Source organism: Maniola hyperantus, chromosome 24, assembly GCF_902806685.2.
Source record: "Maniola hyperantus chromosome 24, iAphHyp1.2, whole genome shotgun sequence".
NCBI classification, from domain to species: Eukaryota; Metazoa; Arthropoda; class Insecta; order Lepidoptera; family Nymphalidae; genus Maniola; species Maniola hyperantus.
In genome coordinates, this window is record NC_048559.1 from 7,693,108 (window position 1) to 7,718,221 (window position 25,114).

The 25,114-nt window shown below is 39.2% G+C and overlaps 3 protein-coding genes across 3 annotated transcripts; 2 read left to right on the forward strand and 1 right to left on the reverse strand.

Moving 5' to 3' along the window:
• Nucleotides 1–80: 80 nt before the first annotated feature.
• Tsf2 (transferrin 2) lies at nt 81–23,140 on the forward strand. The gene is made up of 16 exons (XM_069506853.1): nt 81–282; nt 572–771; nt 1,427–1,549; nt 2,017–2,178; nt 2,595–2,728; nt 3,671–3,837; nt 5,709–5,853; nt 7,632–7,838; nt 9,106–9,205; nt 9,621–9,803; nt 11,726–11,896; nt 12,270–12,439; nt 18,577–18,720; nt 20,050–20,237; nt 20,767–20,926; nt 21,452–23,140. Exons 1-16 carry the CDS (start codon nt 240–242, stop codon nt 21,720–21,722), a joined length of 2,568 nt encoding a protein of 855 aa, XP_069362954.1. The 5' UTR covers nt 81–239; the 3' UTR covers nt 21,723–23,140.
• Nucleotides 12,878–14,276, forward strand: LOC117993665 (uncharacterized). The gene has a single exon (XM_034981466.2). It carries the CDS (start codon nt 12,985–12,987, stop codon nt 14,110–14,112), a length of 1,128 nt encoding a protein of 375 aa, XP_034837357.1. The 5' UTR covers nt 12,878–12,984; the 3' UTR covers nt 14,113–14,276.
• LOC117993662 (telomerase reverse transcriptase-like) lies at nt 22,841–25,099 on the reverse strand. Its single transcript, XM_034981463.2, has one exon. The coding sequence runs from the start codon at nt 24,968–24,970 to the stop codon at nt 22,841–22,843; it is 2,130 nt and encodes a 709-aa protein (XP_034837354.1). The 5' UTR covers nt 24,971–25,099.
• Between the last annotated feature and the right edge of the window lie 15 nt (nt 25,100–25,114).

The window sequence follows — 25,114 nt, forward strand, 5'->3', positions numbered from 1 at the left end:
CTAACTGTCAAGAGTCAATGCACTAGAAACAAACAACACCGACAAACAAAAGAATTTATGAGTTTCTCTAAGTTGGTTGCATTGAATGTCAGTTGTCTTTGTCTTTGGGCGTGTCAGGCTTTCAAAATCTCAAAAAACCGAAAAATAATTAATTTTAACAGTAAATTGAATACCTATTTCACAACAAATAATATTGTGTAAAGTTTATTGAAACTATGCAAGTGTAAAACAACAATAAAATGAAAACCTACAGAAGCTATCTGCTATTATTCGTACTTATTGGTAAGTGCTACAGCTACAGGTTACTTGATGTAAACAAAGCTTGTTTTAAAACTAAAACAACGTTATTTAACATTTCTTGACTAAAAACTTAGTAAAGTATGTTGGCGGAGTTAAACTATCTACAGTAAACAGTCATAACAATATAAAGTCAAGGATTTCTTATAAAGATAAGATTAATTTAAACTTATTCTGTCTCTCTTAAAACCACTTAAAACTTAGCAGTTTTAAGCAAATGCACAGACAAATGCAAAGTTTTCAAAAATTAGTTTAAGTTACATTTTTCTTACAGCTTATTGTAATGCTAGTTACTATGGAAGTGAATCAATATCAAATGGTATCTTCGTACAACCCAAAGTTGAAGGTGTGGACATGGTGTCATGGTGTACTACCTCTGTGTTAGAACAGAAGAAATGTGAGAAACTGTCTCAAACTGCCATGCAAGACAAGGGACTGTTTGGAAGGGATTATATTGAAATACAGTGTAAAAGAGTAAGTAATGAAAATGAAAAATATTTAATCAAAATATTTAATCAACAAAACAGTGTTGTCAATTTTAACATTGTCTGATAGTACCCACACTAGGTAGTCCTGTGTTGTGGGTACCTGATTTGCATTAACAATAAACAATCATCATCATCATCAGCCTGTGGACGTCCACTGTTGGACATAGGCCTTCCCTAAATAGTGCCACCACACCCGGTCCTCAGCCTTCCTCATCCAGCCACTTCCCGCCAGCCTCTTTATATCGTCGGTTCATCGTGCCAGAGGGCGTCCCACACTACGCTTGCTTAAACGCTGTCTCCACTCAAGACAACAAGCAATGTAACTGGTAAATTGACACACAGTTCACTAGACTACATTTACTAAACTAAGGTATGTAAAATATGTTAAGGTACACATGAGATATTTTGTTGTTACATTACATGTTAGCTTACGCTCGCAACTTCGTCCGCGTGGACTACACAAATTTCAAACCCCACTGGGGACTGGCTGATCTATCAACACACTGCTCAAACTACTAGATGGATCGGGCTGAAATTGGCATGCAGATAGCTATTATGACGTAGGCATCTGCTAAAAAAGGATTTTTGAAAACTCATCCCCTATGGTTGATAATAACGTTTATTTTGTATTTTTCTTGCAGGCATTTGACACAGAAGAATGTATGACTTGGGTGGACAGGGGAGAGGCGTCCCTTCTTGCCTTGGATGCAGGGGAGGTGTATGTTGCTGGGAGGTTCCATTCTCTAGTGCCAATCATGCAGGAGGTATATTTATTTCTAACACTACATTTTCCTCACACTATACTATTTTTAGTCTATGAAGATATAAAAGTTGTTTTCATGAATTTTATTCATATGTATTTCTGAAAATCTTAATATATAAAACACTAAATAATGTTTCTACCTGTGTATGTTATAGACTTTGAAACCATCCAACCGATGTGCACCAAACCGGTTTCATTAGAAAGGCAATAATGCGAAGATGGTTTCAGGAGAAAAAAATGCATTAAGCACATTCTTTTTTTAGCATAGTAGAACATGCCAGGTATCCACTATTACAAAATAATTTAAAACTCTTTGTTGCACCAACCTCTTTCTATCCATATTATAGGTTGCCTGAAAGAGGTCAACAAGTGATAAGGCTGCCTTTACACCCTAATTTGTTAATATTGTGCAATTTTTTTCTTATGTTAAGTATTTGTATGTAATAAAGAGTTTTTTCTTACCAACAGTTATATGGACATGGGGAGCCCTTCCAATACTCAGTAGCAGTGGTCAAGAAGGGAAGTTTACCTGCCGTGCAGCCTGGCAGTGGCCTGCATGGGCTGCGGGGAGCGCGGGCCTGCTTCCCAGGTGTTGGCTCGCTGGCGGGATGGGTCATGCCTATACATGTTGTGAGTATGATCCATCATCATCATCAATATGATAGGATTTATTTTTATAAAAATGGGGAGCAAACAAGTAGACGGGTCACCTGATGTTAAGTGATTACCGCCGCCCATGAACATTTGCAGCACCAAAGGAACCGCTGATGCGTTGCCGGCCTTTCAGGAATTTGTTGATCCGCCCCTTGAATAACCCCATGTTGTAATCTAATGGGAACACCGCCGAAGGGAGTTGATTCCACAGTTTGCATGTGCGTAGAAAAAAGGATCTGGCACAACGGGTGGTCGAAGTGCTCCAGAAACCCAGGTGGTGAAGGTGGAATTGATTGCGGTGGCGTGCGGTGCGGTTGTAGAAAAAGGAGGGTGGAATGAGACATTTATAACAATGGGTAGTTACCAAGTTTAGTCTTGTTTCTTTTTGTCAGTTGATGCGCGAAGGCGGGCTGCGGGTGACGGATTGCAACAACCACGTCAAGTCCGCCATACAGTACTTCGGCGAATCGTGCGCGCCCAACTCTCTGAAGGACATGTACAACCCCATTGGCGATAACTCCGATCAGTATGTATCTAGGCTGTAACTGTAAGAAAGAAAAGAAAAGTAATGAGAAATATTCATTGAGTTATCATCATCATCATCAACCGATTGAGTCGACTACTGGGGCATAGGTCCAGCGGCTCCCTGCGTCTTGTCTGATGTCGTCCGTCCACCTAGTGGGGGGTCTTCGAACGCTGCGTCTTCTGGTGTGAGGTCGCTATTCCAGCAGGGACCCCAACGTCTATCCACATTTCTGATTCGATGACGTAAAGAAACTCCAAACATAGCTCTCTCCATCGCCCGCTGACTGACTGAGTGACTCTGAGCTTTCTTATGAGTTGGATTCGGCAGGTGACCTCTTTCTCGAAATTGGACCTACCCAACTGGATTGTGTGTCCTAGGTATATCTACTCGTCAACAATTTCTATATAATATAATATAGTATAATAACCTATTGCTACTATGACACACTCAACCGCTGGAGAAACTTGCCAGGGTTAAACCACTCGAAAGCGCTGGTTAAATCCTTCAGCAAGAAGGTAGCATCTGAGGTGCTGTCGCTTAACAGAAGTAACATGTGCATCCTGGTGCGAGCTTTAACGGGTCACTGTGGCCTGAACAGGCACATGTATAACCTTAAGCTCCAGGGCTCGGACATCTGCAGGCTGTGCCACGAGTCTTCCGAGACTCCGATGCACATTATCTGCTTCTGCCCTGCTCTGATGCACAAACGTAGCGTCCACCTAGGGAGACACATCATTTATCCGGAGGATGTTACTTCAATTCCAGTCAAGAAGGTGCTGCTGTATCTGGCGGCCACAGGATTTGACAAGGAAGTGTGAAGTGGAGGCAAACACAATAGATCGGAGACGGTCGCAGTGATTCAGGGATAGTAAGGACCTGTATAGCCCCAAAGAAGAAAGAAGAAGATAGTATAATAAGGGTACTGATTATAAAATAATACAGGTTGTGCAAGCTATGCGCCGGCGGAGCGGGGGTCAGGTGTACCCTGGCCGACCCCCACGCGGGGTACGAGGGCGCGCTCAAGTGTCTGCTGGCCGACGGCGCGGGGGACATCGCCTTCGTGAGGGACACCACCATACAACACACGCTGTTGTCACAGAGGGTACTAGGTAAACTTGTGTCACTTGGGGTCAGATATACCCTGGCCCCCAAGTGACTTCTTCCTGCCTGCCTTCAAGGCATGCTTGTTGGCGAGCGCGCGAGCTTATTCGTGTTGCGAGTATACGAATGTAATTCGTGTACTCGTGCAAAAGTTACTATAATCAGTCTCTAAATAATGTATGTATGGATGTAGGTATATTCTTTATTGCACCACAAAACACAAATGACGGGTTACAAAAAACAAATCTTAAAAAGTAGGTACAAAAAGGCGGCCTTATCGCTAAATAGCGATCTCTTGACAGCAGACATTCGCATCCGCGAATGTCCAAAATATGACATTCGTTATATCACCACTAATACAGTAAGCGGCCGAAATTTATGTATGTACATCGGCCTTTAGCATTCTATGACATTTCGGCTTTGTAGAGCGTTGTCTCTGTCACAGACCGACAAAAGGTCTGACGACAGAGACAGTTCTCTACAAATTTGCTATCTCCTTCTAAAGGCCGATGTACATACATAAATTTCGGCCGCTTACTGTATTAGTGATGATATAACGAATGTCATATTTTGTCAAAAATTGTCATTTTGTCAAAAAATCCGATGTAAACCAAAATAGTATAACAAGGAATCAAGATAGGCTAATAATGCCACAATATAATCTTAGGCAAACTCAAAAATCGCCTTACGCAATGAGCATTAAAATGTATAATAAATTAGATACAAACTTAAAAAAGCTACCGACGACACATTTTAAAAGGAAGCTCTTTCAATGGTTGTGCGATGAATCGTTCTACTCTGTCTCAGATTACCTCAATTATATACCATGGAAGTCATAGTGCTAATTTAAGATGTATAATTAATTAGTTGTAATTTTTTAAAATAAGTTTGAATAATATACCCTACATCGTTTGTCATTGTACAAATTACCTTTAGGTGTAGATATATTATTATTAATATTTGCATGCTGAAGTATCAGTAAATATGCGGGGACTATTTAGATTATTTATTTATTTATTTATTTTATTTATTTTATATCTAATTAGAACGGCAGTGCCACTTACACTAACTAGATGATTAATAATAAATTTAAATACAAATAAAGGTACAAGAAAAAAGACATAAAATACAAAACGATAAAAGATCAAAGAATTTTGAATATGTACGCTGAGAACATTGAATGACATATTCATGCAATGCTCTCAGCGTACTTCAGTAACTCCCGAACCAGTATTATAGACCCATCATTAAATGGGTCCCATTGAGCATTATTGTCCAAAAGCGCGTTGAACGATGCTAATGAACGGGGTATAGGTGACATAGATCTAGCAACAGTGCGATTATGTGGGACCACGAAAAGTTTATTTTTTCGTGGACGAAGATTACTGTTGGATTCAGGGACACGTATGCGACACAGTTGGTCATGAAGTTCTGGAGCATTAACATCTCCTCGCAAAATTTGACACATAATTTTGAGTTGGTCGCAAATGCGTCTGACCTCCAGGGAGTTGAAACCTAAGCAACCTAGCAGAAATTTGGTTGGGTATAGGAAAGGGTAATATCCATAGCAACGTTTATACAGGTATCTTAGGAAGGCCTTTTGTACTTTTTCTAATATAAGCCCGTACTTTGCCTCGTACGGATGCCAGACACAGGTGCTTGTTTCGAGCTTGCTTCGGACTAAGGCGTAATATAGTAATTGTATTACCAAAGGACTATGGAACTCCCGAGAGTTGCGTAGTACAAAACTTAATATATTAATTATAAGTAATATATTAAGACCTTTGTAAACTACCCATATTTAGCAAATAAAATTATTTCATTTCATTTCATTTCAAAGGTCGATGTACATATACCCTAATACATGTTTAACGTCCAGGGGGAGTGTCGGCCGACCGCTTCGAGCTGATCTGCCGCGACGGCTCCAGGATGGCGGTGCAGGAGTGGGAGCGCTGCCACTGGGGCCGCGTGCCCGCTGACGCCGTCGTCACCAGCAGCGCTGCTACCGTGCAGCAGAGGAAGCAGTAAGTATTGGCACACTTCACGACAATTGGGAAACTTGTAGCAAAACGTCGAATTTTTAACCGACTTCAAAAAAGGAGGAGGACCTGGACTGATTTTGAAAATTCTTCTTTTGTTTGAAAGGGTATACTTCAAAGTTGGTCCCATATAAATTTGGTGAAGATCTGATGAAAATCTTCGAAGATAGATAATGGAACTCCTCAACGGATAAGAGTCAATTGCTCGCGATCAGTGTAATAGCTTAGTAAACAGTAGATTTTTAACCAGGCATAGCATATTTCAATACCATGGAGTCACTAAAAATTGTGAAATAAAATTTTTTTGCAAAAAAAAATAAAAACCGTCTTGTCGGGTCGGCGCCAATGAGGTGCCTTTGTGGTGTCTCATAAAAATATGAAGGCACCGGCACCAAAAAGTATTATTATGGAACTATATTAACTCTTGTATTCATAACTAGCTTATGCTCGCGACTTCGTCCGCGTGGACTACAAAATTTCAAACCCCTTTTGAACCCCCTTAGGAGTTGAATTTTCAAAATTCCTTTCTTAGCGGATGCCTACGTCATAATAGCTATCTACATGCCAAATTTCAGCCCGATCCGTCCAGTAGTTTGAGCTGTGCATTGATAGATCACTCAGTCAGTCAGTCACCTTCTCCTTTTATATATATAGAATATATTCGGTAATAAATTAAATTATTTTTTAATTTTTAGTGTTTGTGGCTAGGTATTGAAGTCGGTTTTTATTTTTTTTGTAAAATTTTTTTTTTGTTTCGAATTGACTTTGCTGCGTAGGCCATACGACATACCATATAGGTCCTAGGGCTCGAAGAAATGATTTGAGAGGTCGGGGAGCAACGTCCTCCTGAGGCCGGCCATACACGGACTGCTCGGTTAGCCAGTGATCAACATACACGGACCGCTCTTGCAGTCAATTTCAATACGGGCGGGAAGCGTGCGCGACGTGGAATAAGGAGCGCGAGCGGAGGTAACTGCGCGAGAGCGGTCGATAGCTCGAGCAGTCAGTGTAAGCCTGGCGACTGCTTAACCGCCTAACCGCCCGAAGCAGTTGCAACTGCTTGAGCGGTTCGTGTATGTACGTACGTAGAAGTCTGTTGTTCAATACGCAGTCGCAGCTTGAAGCAGTCCATCCTAACTGCTTCAAGCTGTCCGTGTATGGCTAGTCTAAGGGCGCCTCCTGTGAGGCTCGGACCACGGCTTAGGATGACGTTGGGATGGGTGGATTGGTTGGACTATTGGTTAGTCCGTACGCCCCCGAGGCCGTGGCGTGAGTCCACGTCCGGGTGACGTTAGAAATCGGGGACCTCGGCGTCGACGGTGAAGACGCTGTAATATGGTTGAATTGTGTGGTAGCCCTACGAGATAGGGAGCGTCGTCGGTCATGATTTGGTTGTCGGGATCGTTAAGGACGTGCTTAGGGCGCCTTTTATTGGGGGGGGGGGGAAACGTCGAAGCTTTATCTACACTGGCAGGCTATTTTTCCTTGATTTCACGTCAAGCTGACCAAGTCACGGACATCACCTAGCACCAAATAAATAATGCCTGCGACTTCGTCCACGTGGATTTCGTTTATTTTTATGATTTTTTAGGACAAAAAGCAATCTATGCCTTTCCCTGAGATGCAAGCTATCTCTGTACCAAATTTCGTTAAAAACGGTTTAACAGATGGGTCGTAAAAAGCAAGCTGATAGACAAACACACTTTCGCATTTAAATTAGTATGGGTTAAAAAAAGCTTTAATAAAATTAATTTTTCTTGCAGATACCAAAACCTCCTCCTCAAACTGTTGGAGCTATACGGGGAACCGAACCCGCTGAACAAGATGTCGAACCGCACCGTCGACTACCAAACCCGCGGCCCTTACGGCAACGTGCTAACTTCCACAACCACTGAGCGTGGGAGATACTATGATACTCCATACCGACCGAATGCTGATAACAGTCTACAGTTCAACAACAAACAAGAATTGTAAGTGTCTGTTCCGCCGCGCGATTTGTTCGTCAGTCAAGCTTTTGCTTCTCCACTCAGGAAATCTTTCTATCATCATCATCATCATCATCATGCTCAACACATCGCTAGTTCACTACAGAGCACGGGTCTCTTCTTAAGAGTGAGAAGGGTTTTGGCCCATAGTCTACAACGCTACCAAGTCACCATTGAGAACATTATGGAGAACTTTCAGACATACAGGTTCCTCACGTAAAGGAAGTGATATTTAATTACTTAAAACGCACATAACTCCCGAAAAGGTAGGAGGTACGTGCCCAAGATCGAACCCCCGACCTCCGATTAGGAGGCGGACAACGGACGGAATACCGCTGCGGAATTAGTTCATCGTGAATCTTTTCCATCTAACTAAATAAAAATCGGTCAAGTACGAGTCGAACTCGCACATAAAGTGTGCCGTACCAAGTACCGTACAAGAAAAACACTTTTTTAATTTTCAAGGTAGTCATTTTAAAATTTTTAGGATTAGTTATTATAGCGGCAATAGAAATAAAAAATTGTATAAATTTGTTTTAAATAGAAAGTGAAAATTTCGAGTCTCTGCCTATTACGTTTCACGAGATACAGCCCACTGACAGACAGACGACGGACAGCGGAGGCTTAGTAATATTAGGGTCCGGTTCGCACCCTTCGGGTACGGAACCGTAAAAACCGTAGTAGTGTCTGCGCTTACAGTGTACTTATCTCTTCATAGTATAAAATAAAGTCGCCTCCCGCTGTCTATATGTATGTATGTATGTATGAACGCGTAGATCTTTTAAACTACGCAACGGATTTTAATGCGGTTTTCACCAATTGATATAGTGATTCAAGAGGAAGGTTTATAGATATAGTTAGATTCTTCAAAAATTAGAGATTCCTAGGAAAATTGAAATAATGTGAATTAGGTCGGAAAAAATCCTCTCATTTGAGAGTTTCCGAGGCGTGCGCTGCATAAATGGTCAAAGTTACACTAAAACAATGTATAATGAAATTGTTTCTTTTAAAAAGTTCTACAAAAAAGTCCGTGATATCATACATGTATGTTTTAAGGTTGGCTCACAATAATCGATTTTATGGTTTTCTAATGTGATCTGAAACAAAGCCTTCGTTAACGAGACGGAGGTGGCTGTGCCGCGGCGGCGCCTATAATCTCCTCACTGACACGGCACCACATTAGTATCTACATTGCACCCATGCGAAGCTGGGGCGGGTCGCTAGTATAAAGATAAAATGTTATTTTTTACAGTGCATCCCCTTTCAAACCCCGCATGGATCCGTCTGGTCGTCCGATAGAACTACCATTTCAACTGTTCAAATCTGACGAAACTACGGATTTGTTGTTGCAGGTATTTCTATAGTTTCTATTCTAATATACTCGGACCCATTAATAGCACTCTTTTTTAACAGTTAAATACCTGTCAAAAGGAGATTCTACGCATAATAATTATGAAGAATAATTTTACAATTGTTAGAATCGATTTCAAAGAGCGTGTTGTTTTTTGACAAGATTTATTTTCATAAAATAGATTATAAAAAATCGGAAAGATTAAAAAACTAACAAACACACTTATTTGTCCGATACATCTACAAGAATTGTGTGTTTGTCTGTTTGTTTTTTTAATGTTTTACAGTACGTTTTTCTTTTAATTAATTTAAATTAAATTAAAATTTAGTTTTCATTTCAAAATTTAATCGACTGATAGGCGGAACGAAGTTCGTCAGGGCAGCTAGTAAACAATATTATTCCTACTCTGATTGCAGGACGCAACAGTAAACTTCAAGGTTATCAAAGAGGACGAACAAGCAGCGAATCACCTACTAAACAACGAGTTTGTCGGCGACCAAGCAGTAAAAGCAGTGACGGGCATTCGCGACTGCCCCGTCAAGCGAGCCACGCTCTGTGTCACCAGCGAGGCGGAGATGGACAAGTGTATTAAAATGAGGGTATAACAATATCATCATCATCATCATCATCATCAGCCTGTGGACGTCCACTGTTGGACATAGGCCTTCCCTAAAGAGCGCCACCACACCCGGTCCTCAGCCTTCCTCATCCAGCCACTTCCCGCCAGCCTCTTTATATCGTCGGTCCATCGTGCTGGAGGGCGTCCCACACTACGCTTGCTTAAACACGGTCTCCACTCAAGGACTTTCCGGCTCCAACGGCCATCGCCTCTACGACAGGCATGACCTGCCCACTGCCACTTCAGCTTGCTAATAGTTTGGGCTATGTCAGTGACCTTGGTTCTCCTGCGGATCTCCTCATTTCGGATCTTGTCCCTCAAGGAAACTCCTAACATAGCCCTCTCCATAGCTCGCTGAGCGACTTTGAGTTTGTGGACAAGGCCGTTTTTATAAAGTATAACAATATACTTTATTAAAATGAGGGTCGAACAATATACTTTATTAAAATGAGAGTCGAACAATATACTTTATTAAAATGAGGGTCGAGCAATATACTTTACTAGCTTATGTTCGCGCAAATTTCAGCCCGATCCGTCGAGTAGTTTGAGCTGTGCGTTGATAGATCAGTCAGTCAGTCACTCACTCACTCACTCAGTCAGTCACCTTTTCGTTTTATATATTTAGATTAAAATGAGGGTCGAACAATATACTTTATTCGGTACCGTAGACTGAGTAAAAAGCTAGACTAAAGTACTGTGTAACCGCGTGTGAGATAGCGATAGCACGACAATTACCATTGTTTAGTAGTCAATATTTGCATTAACCGATCAACAATATTTGTATTAAAGTTTTTTTTATGTGAAAACAAGTAAATAACTACCTAATGAGAAATACAATGACGCCACGAATTCTTTTTCGAAAAAAATATTGTTTTGCAACTAAAGTTGTAGTCCTTGAAAAAAAAACGGTTACACGATAAGGGACAAAAAATAGAAAGAAAGAAAGAAGAAAGAAAGAAAAACGTTTATTTTTTAAGGCTGTACCACACATTACCATTGTTAGGTTAGGTTATCCCGGCGCCTCTTATACTTGAGTAGTAAAGTCAAAAGACCTCAAGTAGAAGAAGCGCCGGAATAAACCATGTCATGTGTGGCACAACCCGAAAAAAAAGGTCCCTACTCAGCATAAATGCCATATGTCTTGCACAAGTACAAAAACATACAGCGCTGGTTTTCAGTAGGAACCCTGATTCGGGTGGCGCCACGGAATTATTTCAATTGTACTTATCTAATCTATCTATTCTATATGTTAATAATATATACAAATTCACACATATTATACTTACTTATATATATATATATATATAATTGGACACATCTATGCACATGTATAAGGTATGGCTATGATGTAACCTAAATCTTGTTACAAAAAGGAGTACTCCGCCACATGATCCTGAAATTCTACCTGTTTCTCCAAAAGGAATTTTTTCAATTTAGTTTTGAATGAAAATTTACTTTTTAAATTCCTTATTGGAGGGGGGATATTATTATAGCAAATAGGTTAGCTGCGTCTCTGTTTATCCCATTAGTAACTTTATCTGTGCTCTCTTTTTATTGTGAATGAGAAAGCAAACGTTCCTTTGATTAGATTTTTTACTCAGTCTACGTTCGGTACAGAGGTATTTTGGTATCCCATAGCCATCTCATGTAGACTAGTTTTTACCTATATTTGGTCACAGGGAGACACTTTATTTAGTACTAGATGATGCCCGCGACTTTGTTTTTTAAAATCCCGTGGGAACTCTTCAATTCTCCGGGATAAAAAGAAGCCTATGTCCTTCCCCGCTGAAGCTAACTCTGTACGTGTAAGACAGGCAGGCACACTTTCGCATTTATAATATTAGTATGGATTATGTCAAACCATCCAACCGAATATGAAAAATTATATTTGTTGTATATCAGGTGGCACTAAAAGCAGCGTTCCTATCGCCCACGCTGGTGTGTTGGCGGGCACACAGCGCGCGGCACTGCGAGCGAGCGATCGCTGAGGGCACGTGCGACTTCGCGGTATTCGATGCGGCCGACATGTTGCACGCGGCCTATAGGCATCGGCTCGTGCCTTTCATGCAGGAAGTGAGTATATTTGTTGTATATCAGGTGGCACTAAAAGCAGCGTTCCTATCGCCCACGCTGGTGTGTTGGCGGGCACACCCGCGGGCGAGTATACCCCGTCCAATATTTTTTTTAAAGAATATTAGCCAAGTTAATTGCTGACTAATATTCCCCTTTCCCTTCCAATTTTTGATTTAGGCTTTTAAAAATCCCGTGGGAACTTTGATTTTCCGGGATAAAAAATAGCCTATGTCACTCTCCAGGTCTTTGGCTATACCCATGCAAAAAATCACGTAAATCCGTTGCTCTGTTGCGACGTGATTAAAGTACAAACAAACAAATAAACCAACAAACAAACACACTTTCGCATTTATAATAAGGGTACTGATTACAGGTATACTCGAGTGGCAATAATTGGTACTACGCAGTAGCGGTGGCCAAGGAACAAGATCCGGACACAGACCTGACGTACCTGCGCGGCAAGAACACGTGCCATACCGGCATAGGCATGGCCGCTGGGTGGATCTATCCGCTCGCTTATCTCATCTCTAATGGATGGATACGGTAAGAAACTAAGAACTGATCATGTGGCGGTTACCACAATAGAACTAGATGGCGCTGTTCAATCGATGACTTAGTCCCGAACAAATGTACCGCCTACAGTACTCGCACTAACAGAGTGTTCTGCAATCTGGACTATATATAGAAGTTTCAAGATACAACCGTCGGCCCAGCTGGCGCTACCGAGCACAACCAACCGCTCGGTGGGAGATCTTCCCTTTGGTACGGTCGAGCCTGCACACCGCTCCCGGACGTGATTAGAAGGTAACCGCCACAGATCATATCCAGATTGTCGCTAATCGACATTCAAATAAAAAGTTTCAAAAACCCCCCCGACTGTGGTTTGCACTGCATCTTGTTCAGCCTGCAGTGCGGCGAGCGTTGAATGTCGAGTTGAACGCACAGTTTCAGACACGAAAGGCAGGTGTCTCAGTCATTGCGGTTGCAACTTAAAACGAATACAACGATCGAATTTAAAGCTAGTTCTAATTATTTACTACGGAATAGTCTCGTTAGTGTGTTGAGGCTCAAAATCTGTGTCTGGAAATATGGAGTGCAGTAGTGGTTGTGGACGTCCTCTGACAGAACAGTACCTTATGAAGTGCTATTACTGTAAATCAGGCTATCACTGTGAGTGTCTGAATATTAACCCACAACAATATACGACGCTAACTAAGGACTATTTGGCCTCCTGGAAATGTCCCTCCTGCAGCAACGTTTCTCGCAGACACAAAGGAAGCCGTGATAACACTCCGGTACGTAATTCAGTTATTCCGCCTGCTGAGGAAACGAACACGTCATCCAAACTCATCGAACGACAGATGACTCGTCCCGAATTTGACTTGCGTAGCTTTACAAATGATCTCCAGAATATGCTACAAATATGGCGCAAAGAAATTGACGACAGCTTAAATAGAATCAGTGGCGATATCAAAAGTGCTTTATCTGAAGTACAGCTTGAAATGCAATCACTACGGACCGAGCAAGCTAACTTGAAGAGTAGTCTGGCCAGTGTAACTAAGGACATCGCCGAACTGCAATCATCGGCCCAATTTCAATCAGAGCAGCATGTTCATATTGAAAAAAAGGTACGTGACCTTGAAGAATTTAAGAAGGACGCGCTAGGAACAGGTAATCTCGTTTCTTCCCTGGAACATAAAATCGACTCCCTAGAACAACAGGCGAGGCAATGCAATATTGAGATTTGTAACGTACCTGACAAACGGAATGAAAATCTACTTTCAATCCTAGATGCTATAGGCTCGGCTATTAACTACCCAATCTCGAACAAAGATGTAATCTCGATTCATCGAGTCCCACATGCAAATCAACAAAACAATCGCCAGCCTAAAAACATAATTGTCAAATTTACCACTAGGATTCTGCGTGACAACATTCTGAGTGCTTTCCGAAAGGCTCGCGGAGTACGTAGCGAGCAGATAGGTATTCAAGGTCAGTCGCAAATTATCTATATGAATGAGCATCTTACTCTTAAGAACAAACGACTTTTTCGCGAGTGCCGTGAGGAGGCTAAAAGGCTCAAATATAAGTACGTGTGGGTCAAAAATGCAACTATCCTCGTCCGGGAAAATGATACCTCGCCAACATTTGCTATCCGATCCACTGGAGATTTTACTAAATTCAAAAGTCGAGGCGCTGACAGAATGGAAACCTAGTTATTATCGAATAAACAACATAGACATTTTTTGTGCACTTCGTCTCGATCATCATGCGATTACAGACCTTAATTACTATGCAATAAGGTTTACCTATTACTGGTTTTGTATGCATTGTAGGCGTAAATTTGAAAACATACCTACCTTACTGCAATTATTATCGATTGTCGCCAGTAAACATACTTATTACCTTGTATTTATACTTTATTGCTGGTATAGCGTTTTTTGTATGACAACGTTAGTAAAAACATGTTCATTTTCTTATTTTTTAGCTAATATAATGTATTCCAATCTCATTCTCCGTAAAATAAACCATACTATTTGTAAATGTTATATTTATGTTACTTATAATTATAAAATATCAACTATTAATAAACAATTGCATTGTAGTTACCATGAAATTATTCTTAATATGCGTGTCACTTGGTGTCTAAAAATAATAAAATTGTTTAGTAAGTTAATGCGATTCAAAAGTCTAGTTATTTTTATTTTATTAGCATACAGTAGGTAGTTTTAATGGATAAAGTTCTTTCAGTGTATTATCAGAACTGTCGTGGATTACGGACTAAGCTCCACACGCTTTATATGAATATACTTATGTATGACTACGATTTAATACTCCTGACTGAAACATGGTTAACTGATGACATATTTGACAATGAACTCATTGACTCGAGATATCACGTATACCGTTGTGATAGGAACCGAAAGGCGACAGGGCGGCGGGATGGCGGTGGAGTTATGATCGCGGTGCGTCGGTCGCTGGCTGCCACGCTTCTTACGCTGCCAATATCACAGTCGGCCGCTATGCTTGCTGTGCCACCAATTATTGATTATTTGCTAGTCGAGTTACTCACTACAGCTGGCCGCCACATATTTGGTGTAACATATATTCCGCCGAATCAGACCCATGATGTATACCTATCTTATTTTAATTACTTACAAGAAATTTTGCTGCTTGGCGATAATATACACCTTGCTGGCGACTATAACATGCCGACAATAAATTGGATTCGACACGGCGCGCATATGGAACCGCATTTAACTAATAGTAATTGTTTAACTAGTCAATATCTTTGTCAATTCATGACTACATTGAATCTATCACAATATAATTGTTTTGAAAATTATAATAATCATATTTTAGATCTATTTCTATCCAGTAACAATGATTGTAATGTATCAAAAGCACTTACTGCCTTGGTGCCACCTGATGGTCATCATCCACCTTTCTATGCACTATTGCCCTTTGCTAATAGACCACATATTCCTTTAAATACACATACATACTTCTGTTTTAAACAAGCTGAGTACTCAATTATTAATGAAGAGATACTTAACACCAACTGGGAAATACATTTTAAAAACAAATCTGCTGATCAAGCCGTCAGTTTATTCTATGAAATAATCTATGGATTCATACGTAAGTATATCCCATCTAAAACTATAAAGGCAAAGAGCTTCCCAGTATGGTTTAATTCATCCTTAATACATATATTTAAAGATAAAAAAAGGGCTTGGATTAAATGGAAAAAATATAATAATGTGTCAGACTATGAGGTGTTCTGTATACTTAGACTTCGTTTTAAAAAAGAATCAAAACGTCGTTACAGTGAATACATGAACATAGTAGAAGATAGTATTAAAGTCAATACACGCTATTTCTGGACATACTTTTCTAATGTAAAAAACAATTCCCGCATACCTTATAATGTATTTTATAAAAATAATATAGCTAATAACCCGATCGATGCATGTAATTTATTTTCTGACTTTTTTTACTCGGTTTTTGTTCCATCTACTCTTACGAATGACTTCGACATAGATAATATTGAATGCACTGGTAAAGATGAAATAGTATGTGACATTATCAGTCAAACTGTTATCACGGCTGAAAATGTAATGAAGGCTCTAAACAAGTTGGATGTAACGAAGGGATCTGGGTTGGATGATATACCTCCAATATTTTTCAAAGCCACTGCTACTACAATTTACAAGCCACTGCATATCTTATTTAGTATGTGTCTTAAGCAAGGCATATTTCCAGAAAAATGGAAAATGGCTCGCATAGTACCTGTACATAAAGGCGGATCCAAAAAGAATGTAGAAAATTACCGACCCATCTCTATCTTGCCTGTACTTTCAAAGCTCTTTGAGCGGCTTGTACACGATTCCATTTATCCATTGCTACATAATATTATAATTCCACAACAACATGGATTCGTGCAGAAACGCTCAACAGTAACCAATCTTCTTGTTTTTGCTTCACAGTTATTTGAAAATTTAGATAACAATAGGCAAACAGACTGCATTTATACAGACTTTCAAAAAGCTTTTGATAGAGTAGATCATAAACGCTTATTAGAAAAATTAGCTTATAGCGGTATACGTGGTGATCTTTGGCGATGGTTTAAATCGTACATATCAAATCGTACTCAAAGAGTTATTATCAGTGGCCATCAATCAAAATTGGTTATGATTACTTCTGGAGTTCCACAAGGGTCAATTCTTGGACCTCTTTTATTTATTATATTCATAAACGATATTCATAAATGCTTTAAGCATAGTAATTTTCTACTATATGCAGATGATCTTAAAATATTTAAAACAATTGAATTACGAGATAATCATGACCATCTTCAGGCTGATTTAAATAGATTTACTAAATATTGTACAGAAAATAAACTTAATCTTAGCCTAAATAAATGTAAGCATATTACTTTTACTAAAAAGAGATCCGCTAGCGACTACACATATTCGCTCTGTGGAGAAAGTCTAGAGAAGGTTAGTAATATTAAAGATCTAGGAATAATATTGGATAGTAAGTTACACTTAGACACGCATATACAAACCATTGTAAATAAAGCTTTTAAAATGTATGGATTTATAATGCGGACCGGTACTAATTTCAGGAGAGTTGATACATATCTACATTTGTATAAATCACTGGTTCGCTCACAACTTGAATATGCTGTTTGTATCTGGAATCCCTATTATAATAAATATGTTAAGAGATTAGAAAATGTACAGAGAAGATTTCTACGGAGGATGCATTATAAATGTACGAGAAGCTACCTTCCTTATGACCAGCTTCTTGAAAAATACAATATACTTGACTTGCAGTCGAGGCGCAAACAACTTGAAGCTATGCTATTGTATGATCTGTGTCATAATAAATATGATTGTATTCCTTTGACTCGTAAACTTTGTTATAGAATTCCTGCCAGAAGTCATGTACGCAGCACTCTAACACACAAACTTTTTGCTACTTCAAGATGCCGTACAAATTCTGGTGAGAGATCACCACTATACAGAATGACACAGTCATACAATGCATGCTTCGGAAATATTGACATTTTTTCCTCTCGAGTGGGCTCTTTCAAGAAGCTGGTCATGAATTATCTTAGGAATAATATTGCTATATTACACTAAGCCTGTAGGATAATTAGAATTTAGATAGATGGTATGGTACTAATATATTCTTTATTTATATTTTATACTACATTTATATATTTTTACACATGTAAGTATATTAATTAATAATAATAATTATGTGGTTGACGTAGTGGGTAGCACGTATATTATTACTAAGTTATTTTATTACTGTTTTTTATCCAAGCACTGCGTGCTACTGTTTGTTGATCCGAATAAATAAAAATAAAATAAAAATAAAAATAAAATGTCACTATTACAAAAACTGTATCGGCTGGTGGGTTGTGTGACGCAGTGTGTGGAACTAGCGACGCCGCTCACTGCACACAGCACACATCTCCGCTTTGTACCGCCGCCCAGCTCAGGCGCAACTCGCATCTCCGCATCGATCGTGCCATACAAATATGATACATCTCCGATCAGTGGTGTCCACTGAAGCAGAGCGGAGACGAGATGCGGGAATAACGAAATTCTATTGGTTGTTTAAATCACATCTTAAAATCACAATAAAAAAAATAAAAAAGAATATAAAAAAATCTCTCCTGTCGTCTCGTCTCCGCTCTGTGGCCCTACCGCGGTTGTTTGACAGCTACAATGTCACGATCGCAATCATCTCTGATTGGTTAATGCTCGCTCACTATTGGGCACAATGCATTGTTGCAACAAGAATCGCACAAATTCAGCCAATCAGAACAATTGAGATTGTAATAATGATTGATGCAGGTTTTAGACAATCGCCCTGCAGGTGGAGCCGGGCGGGGTGATTACGTTTCTCGCGACATTCGTAAATCTCGCAATCATTGCTGTCAAACGTCCGCCTAGAGAGAGACAGCAATAGCCACAAAGCAAAATAAGTAGAAGAAGAGATATAGCAAATGAACTGTCGGATTGCTACTGCTGTCGCGTTGCTGTCACTACTGCAACGTTCTACATAATCACCCCGCGGGCCTGACACTCGCGCTATCAGTTTATCGTTATAAGTTGGCCTACATAAAATAAATATTTTTCATTTCATTGTGTCGTTTCATTAAGGTCGTACGGTTGCGACGGCGCGCACGCCGCGGCGCAATACTTCACCAAGTCTTGCGCGCCCGGCGCTCTCAGCAGCGAGTATGTGGACGCGGGCACTGTTCCTCACGACAACCTCTGTCATTTGTGCCACGGGGCTTCTTTCCGGTAAGTAAATACACTAAACTTGACTCAGGGACACGTCAACTCTTGTGTAACATATTAGATGTCGCTGTACGAAGTTATATCGCGCTAACGAAGTTTTTGTTAAATTATATTTCATCATCAGCAACCGATAGACTTCCACTGCTGGACATAGGTGTCTTGTAGGGACTTCCACACGCAAGGGTCTTGCGCCGCCTGAATCCAGCGGCTCCCTACGACTAGCCTGATTTCGTCCGTATAAATTATATCACCATCACCAAATCATGCGCGCCCGGCGCTCTGAGCAACGAATATGTCGACGAGGGGACTGTTCCGCACGACAACCTCTGTCATTTGTGCCACGGGGCTTCATTCCGGTAAGTAAATACACTAAACTTGGTTCAGAGACACGTCAACTCTTGTGTAACATATTAGATGTCGCTGTACGAAGTTATATCGCGCTAACGAAGTTTTTGTTACATCAGCAACCGATAGACTTCCACTGCTGGACATAGGTGTCTTGTAGGGACTTCCACACGCAAGGGTCTTGCGCCGCCTGAATCCAGTGGTTCCCTACGACTCGCCTGATTTCGTCGTATAAATTATATCACCATCACCAAATCATGCGCGCCCGGCGCTCTGAGCAACGAATATGTCGACGAGGGGACTGTTCCGCACGACAACCTCTGTCATTTATGTCACGGGGCATCTTGCCGGTAAGAAACTACACTTAACTTGTAACCATCGTACTCATAAAGATACATCGACTCTTGCATTACATACTAGATATCGCTGTACAAAGTTCTGAAGTTGAATTATATTACCGTTACAAAATCTTGCGCGTCCGGCGCTCTAAGCAGCGAATATGTCGACGCGGGCCCTGTCCCTCACGATAACCTCTGTCATTTGTGTCACGGCGCTTATTTCCGATAAGAATGGTTTTCTGTTCCGTCGGTTGAAGGCTTCGAATAGTATAAATGAGAAGGAAGAGAGAACTTACATCGGGGTTCACGAGTCACGACACAATCGTTATACGACTTGGTTTTAAAATCATTTTCATTTCATAAAAGAATGAAAAAGAAACCCGTGAAGTATCGTGATACACCCGACAGAAATGAAGCTATACTTCTGTCTCGCTCACTAACATACAGTCCGCGACAGGTTGAGATCGCAATCGGGGTATGAGGCGGGGGACGCCCCGCTCACCCGCACGTCACCCGCGCTCGCCCGCACTCGGTTAACGTGGGGGCTGTGTGAGTGTGCCGGGCGTTACCTCTCCGATTGTCATCTCGACCTGTTCAAACGTCCGCTAAGAAGTTTCGCTTCAAAAACTTTTAATGTATGTCTATCTAGGCGCTGTCGACGTGACGCCAGTGAAGACTACTACGGGCACGTGGGCGCCGTGCGCTGCATGGTGGAAGGCGGCGGCGACGTGGCCTTCGTGCGCCACACCGCGCCGCACGAGGTGTCCGGCGGCAGGCGTCGCGAATGGTGGGCGCGGGACTTGTTACCGGACGACTTGCAGCTACTGTGTCCGGACGGTGAGTCGAGGGAAAAATCACGCTTGCTGCGCTCGCGCTTTTGTACACCATTTAAAATAAAATAAAATAAATCTTTTTATTCAATTAAACTTTTTTAATATTAATTATTTATTAATAATTTATTTGATAATTAATATTTGTTTCGTTAAAATAATAATAAAGAAAGCTGTATCTGTAAACTTTTGAAGTGAAACTTCTTTAGCTGTGACAAGAGTTTTCGGGCGGAAATAACGTCACTTCCGCCGAAAATAACCGGCAAGCAAGCTCTGAGACCATCAGCTTTTATTGGGATTGCTCAGATCTTTGTAAAATGACCGCCAAACAACAGCTGTTTTAACGAGTTCAGCTTATATAAAACTATACTAAATTGTAAGACAGATATTTTAGTAACCGATTTCCAAAAAAGGCGTAGGTTCTCAATTCCGGTCTGTTTTGTAAAAAAAATTAATCTTAATATCTTAAAACTTTAACCACGCGTAAAGGTTACCCGTTACAATAATTTGTATATGAATTCTATTTATTTTTGCAGGTACCCGCGCGAAAATGCACGAATACAAACACTGCAACCTAGGCCGAGTACCGGGTTCAGTTATTATGGGGAGAGCTAACCATACAGAGTTGGACACGTATTCCAATCTCATGGTGTATGCTCAACAGTTCTACGGCGCCACGACGGCTGACGAGTTTAGGTATTCACTTTTATTAACAACTTTCATCACTTACAAGTTACCAACACAATGGGCAATGTTGGCTCAAAGTCTGGATTACTTTGCCCGCCATCAAATTGGAACTAATTGTTTAAATGTTAATTTATCAAAAAAAAATTACATGGCGTATCATTGAATGGCAAAGTTGGCTAGTTTGACGGTAACTATACCATTTAGGACGTTAGGATTTAGGAAGGTGGAATAAGCCCCTAAACTAAATTGGCATGTATGTATCTATAGTCTATTTTTTAATCCCAGAGACCAAAATGACAGCTAGAAATATCAAACTTAAAAATAATGATACCAGCTTAACAAAAATAGTGTGGTCCTTATAGTTCAGGTTCAGATTAAAATCTTATAAATATATGAAAGGAAAAGGTTGAGATTGAGATTTTTGCCTCTACCATTTGTATGAGATTACGTTACAGAGAAGGCGCTATACTAACTTCTGTCCGCGGATAGAGTATAGCTAGTTTTTTTTGAATTTCAAACATTTTTTTATTTCAGCTTCAGCATGTTCCTATCACAAGCACCGTACGCGGATTTGATCTTCAGCGACGCAGCGGTCCGCCTAAAGCCGTTATCACACAACAAAAGATCAGCAGAACTAGTCGCTGGGAAAGCTCTCATACGCGCGGCGAGAATCGTCTCGTGTGACGCGCCACAAGCTTCATACTATATCGCTTCGGATCCGGACTTTTTGTCCAAAAGTTACAAATCCAGTGTTACAGGGCATATTATTGCTTTGTCAATATTTGTAGTGGCATTGTGGCGTTAAATAAAAAGCTAGACAATTCCAACCATCGGTACTGGTTCTGAGCGCAACTTAATTTAGAATATTCACATCTTTTTCTTACCAACGTAATAAGAAAAGGACAGACAAAACTTATTTATTTTAGAGCTGTCAAAGCTCGTGACTTTATGTGCCAGTCGTGAGCCTATTGTTTTAGAGTGCACTAAGATTTGCTGTTTAAATAATTATTAAAATATATCTAGCAATTTAGTTTCGAGAAAAACATCAGAATTGATGCCATTAGGCATTATCACACAGCAAACGATAAGCAGAATAAGGCTGAAATTTACAGAGCACACTTTGAGTTAGCTCAGACTTAAGCCACTGTTAAAACGAGACAGATTTATGCCAGCTAACGCTGTCTCGTTTTAACTGTCATATTTAGTCTGAGCAAAGTCAAAGTACGCTCTATAGATTTCAGCCTTCATCTTGGGAAAAGGCCTCATACGCGCGGGGCGAATCGTCTCGTGTGACGCTCCATAATCTTCGTACTTAGTATATCGCTTCAGATCCAGACTTTTGTCTAAAAGTTTTAAATCAGGTAGTGTCACTGACTATGAAAAGCTAGACAAGAAGCCCAGGGACAAAGAATTCTAAAAGAAATCAAGTTTTTTAAGGGGTGTTTTCTGACTCTATTTTTCTTTAGTCTGTGTAATAGATTTTAAGTTTTATGTGATGAACTGAACTATTCCATCCAAACTTAGTGTAATAAGTTTAGAATAAGTAAATGTTTTTGTACTTTGTAATCATATTTAAACCCATCTTAGTTAAAAATATACAAATGTGAATCATGTGATTTAAACTTATTACAAAATAATAATAAATATTTCTTGTTTTGCCAATTTTATTAGAAACTTACATTTAAAACTTTGATCATTGATTATTTTGCTATTTTTTACATTAGTTATCATGCCCTATACAATTATACGTCTATATTTAGTAAGTATTTTTAACAATCTGAATGTTACTTTAATTGTGCATTTTTTACAATGTATACAGCTTTATTTTTAAACACTGTATTCCGTCCAAATGAACCTCTAGCATTTAATTTATTACATAAATAAAATATTTACATTAAAATTAATATATATACGTTTTATTTCTTACAGTTGATAAAATTGTCTATGATCAAAACATTGAAAATCGCATGGCAATATATCGAATTTTTTAAAAATCTGTCTCAAATCTGTTCTTCTACACACTTCTTTTATTGCTTGTGCTAGATTTTTACCACTTTTTGAAAAAACCCTTGCATGTTCCTTCCATTTTCCATTAATGCAATTAGATTTGGCCAATTCAACATTAACATATGGGACCAATACATTACATTTGGAAGTTTTAGTAGCACATAACAATAATGCTTTGAAAGACAGATATCGGAAATGGTTAACACAATACACAAATTGAAAATCTTTGGGTCCATTTTTCTTTAATGTTTCTGTAATAGTATTACAGAGTTTTACTGAAACTTTTTTTTTGTACACAGATAAATAATTTGGCATCTCATTCGCATCGCAGAGTAAAGATAAAATGGTACAAAATTTATTCGCTGATAAACATAGCGTTAAAAAAATATGTTGCCATATTAATTCTTCGTTGTTATAATGAAAATTAAATAAATGCCCATTAATTTGTATGCCGGATTGACCTATTCGGTTTTCTAAAAATTTGCCTATGTTTTCAGTTGCTGCAGAAAAGGCGATTTTATAACACAATTGTCCTGTAAAAACTGTGTTTGACCGACTGACTTCCAAATTTTCAGTATTATAGCTATAACCAAGGAATGTTATCTCAGGACTACAATTTATATCGTCATGTTCAAAGTTAACCACAGTTTTTGTATAATTCACATTTCTATAATTCGATAAAGCCTTTAAATACAAATGAGCATCTTCCAAAGAGTCTGTTACATACAAATAGTCATCAACGACTCTAATAAATAATTTTAATTCATGACCGTTTTTTAAATGTTCTGAAAAGTATATATCGTCCAAGTACGAATAGTATAGTTCAGATAGGGCTGGTGAAAATTTGTATCCCTGCATGAGCCCTTCTTTCCATTCATAAGCTGTGGAACCAGCACGGATGAGCAAAGGTTTTCTGAGTTCTGCTATAAATTCTTTATAATGTTGTGCAAGTTTTTTCTTCATATACATTGATGTTTCGGTTTTTTGTAACTCCTGATGCCTCTCACAGAGGATTTTCAAAAGCTTTGCTTTATTGATCGACCCAAAAGCATTACTTAGATCTGTTTTAACAAAGTATAACTTTGGTTTATTTTTTTCCAACCATTTAAAGTAAAGTTTTGTAAATTGAACCTCAATTTTCTCATGTGGTTTCCCAGTCAGTTTTCTTAGGAAATATAATCTTTCTTTGATTTTATATTTGTCTGTTGCATTGAGAGATTCAGTTTTATACCGTACAATTGGTCTATAGTTGTTATTCGGTTTCAAAACTAAATGCAGTTTAGGGATTTCTTTTTTGAGTGTTTTTAATTTCAGTTTTTCTTGCAAGCTGTACTTTTTTCTCACTTTTTTCCCCAAACAATTGGCATGATATTTATTTATAACTTTTGCAGTTACCATTTCAGAAACTTTTCTGTCGTAAAAGCTCTGCCATTTATTTTTCCAGAAAAAATGAAGCAAGTTTTCATCATTATTTATTTTGCTTGTCGTAACATAGAAATTCAATGAAATCACTGCTGCTAATACAACTTTAAATATCCAGTGAAGAATGTTATATAAGACTTGAGATGACTGCGTTATGTTGGTCCAAGGAAATATTTTAAAATCCCACTTTTGAATCAATTTTCCAAAATTCAAGTGTTGACGTTTCATACTGTAAATTATTATTTTGGTGCATTTCTTGAATATTTTAGTGTTGTGATTGTTACCAAACAACTTCTTAGGAATTATTTTACTGAGTGCTATCGAGCAGTCTTCGTAAATTTTCTCTTTATTCACTGGTAATAACTTTTGCTGTTCATCATCTAAATTGACAAAATAATTCTTAAAATCCTGTTTACTGCAATATTTGATGTTTTGTTGTACATCAAGTAACATTTTCTTTAGTTCTGGCGATATTTCTCTTATCAAAATTTCTTCTTTTAATACTTCTTGCAGAAAAACGGTCTCATTTTCACTTTTTAACAATTTTGAATTTAGAATATTACTTAGTGATCTCACATTTTGTTTATTCGCGAAGTATTGTGCGAAACATATTGGTTCATTCATATTGTTCTAAGTTATCACTTAATTTTTATATAAAAGCCATTTAAGAAAAAATCAACACAGCAATGCACGCTATTCCATTCAAATTTTGCGGCGACTTGTCGCGACTTGCCTCTACCTCGATGTCAGAGTCCGTTTCGTTCTTGC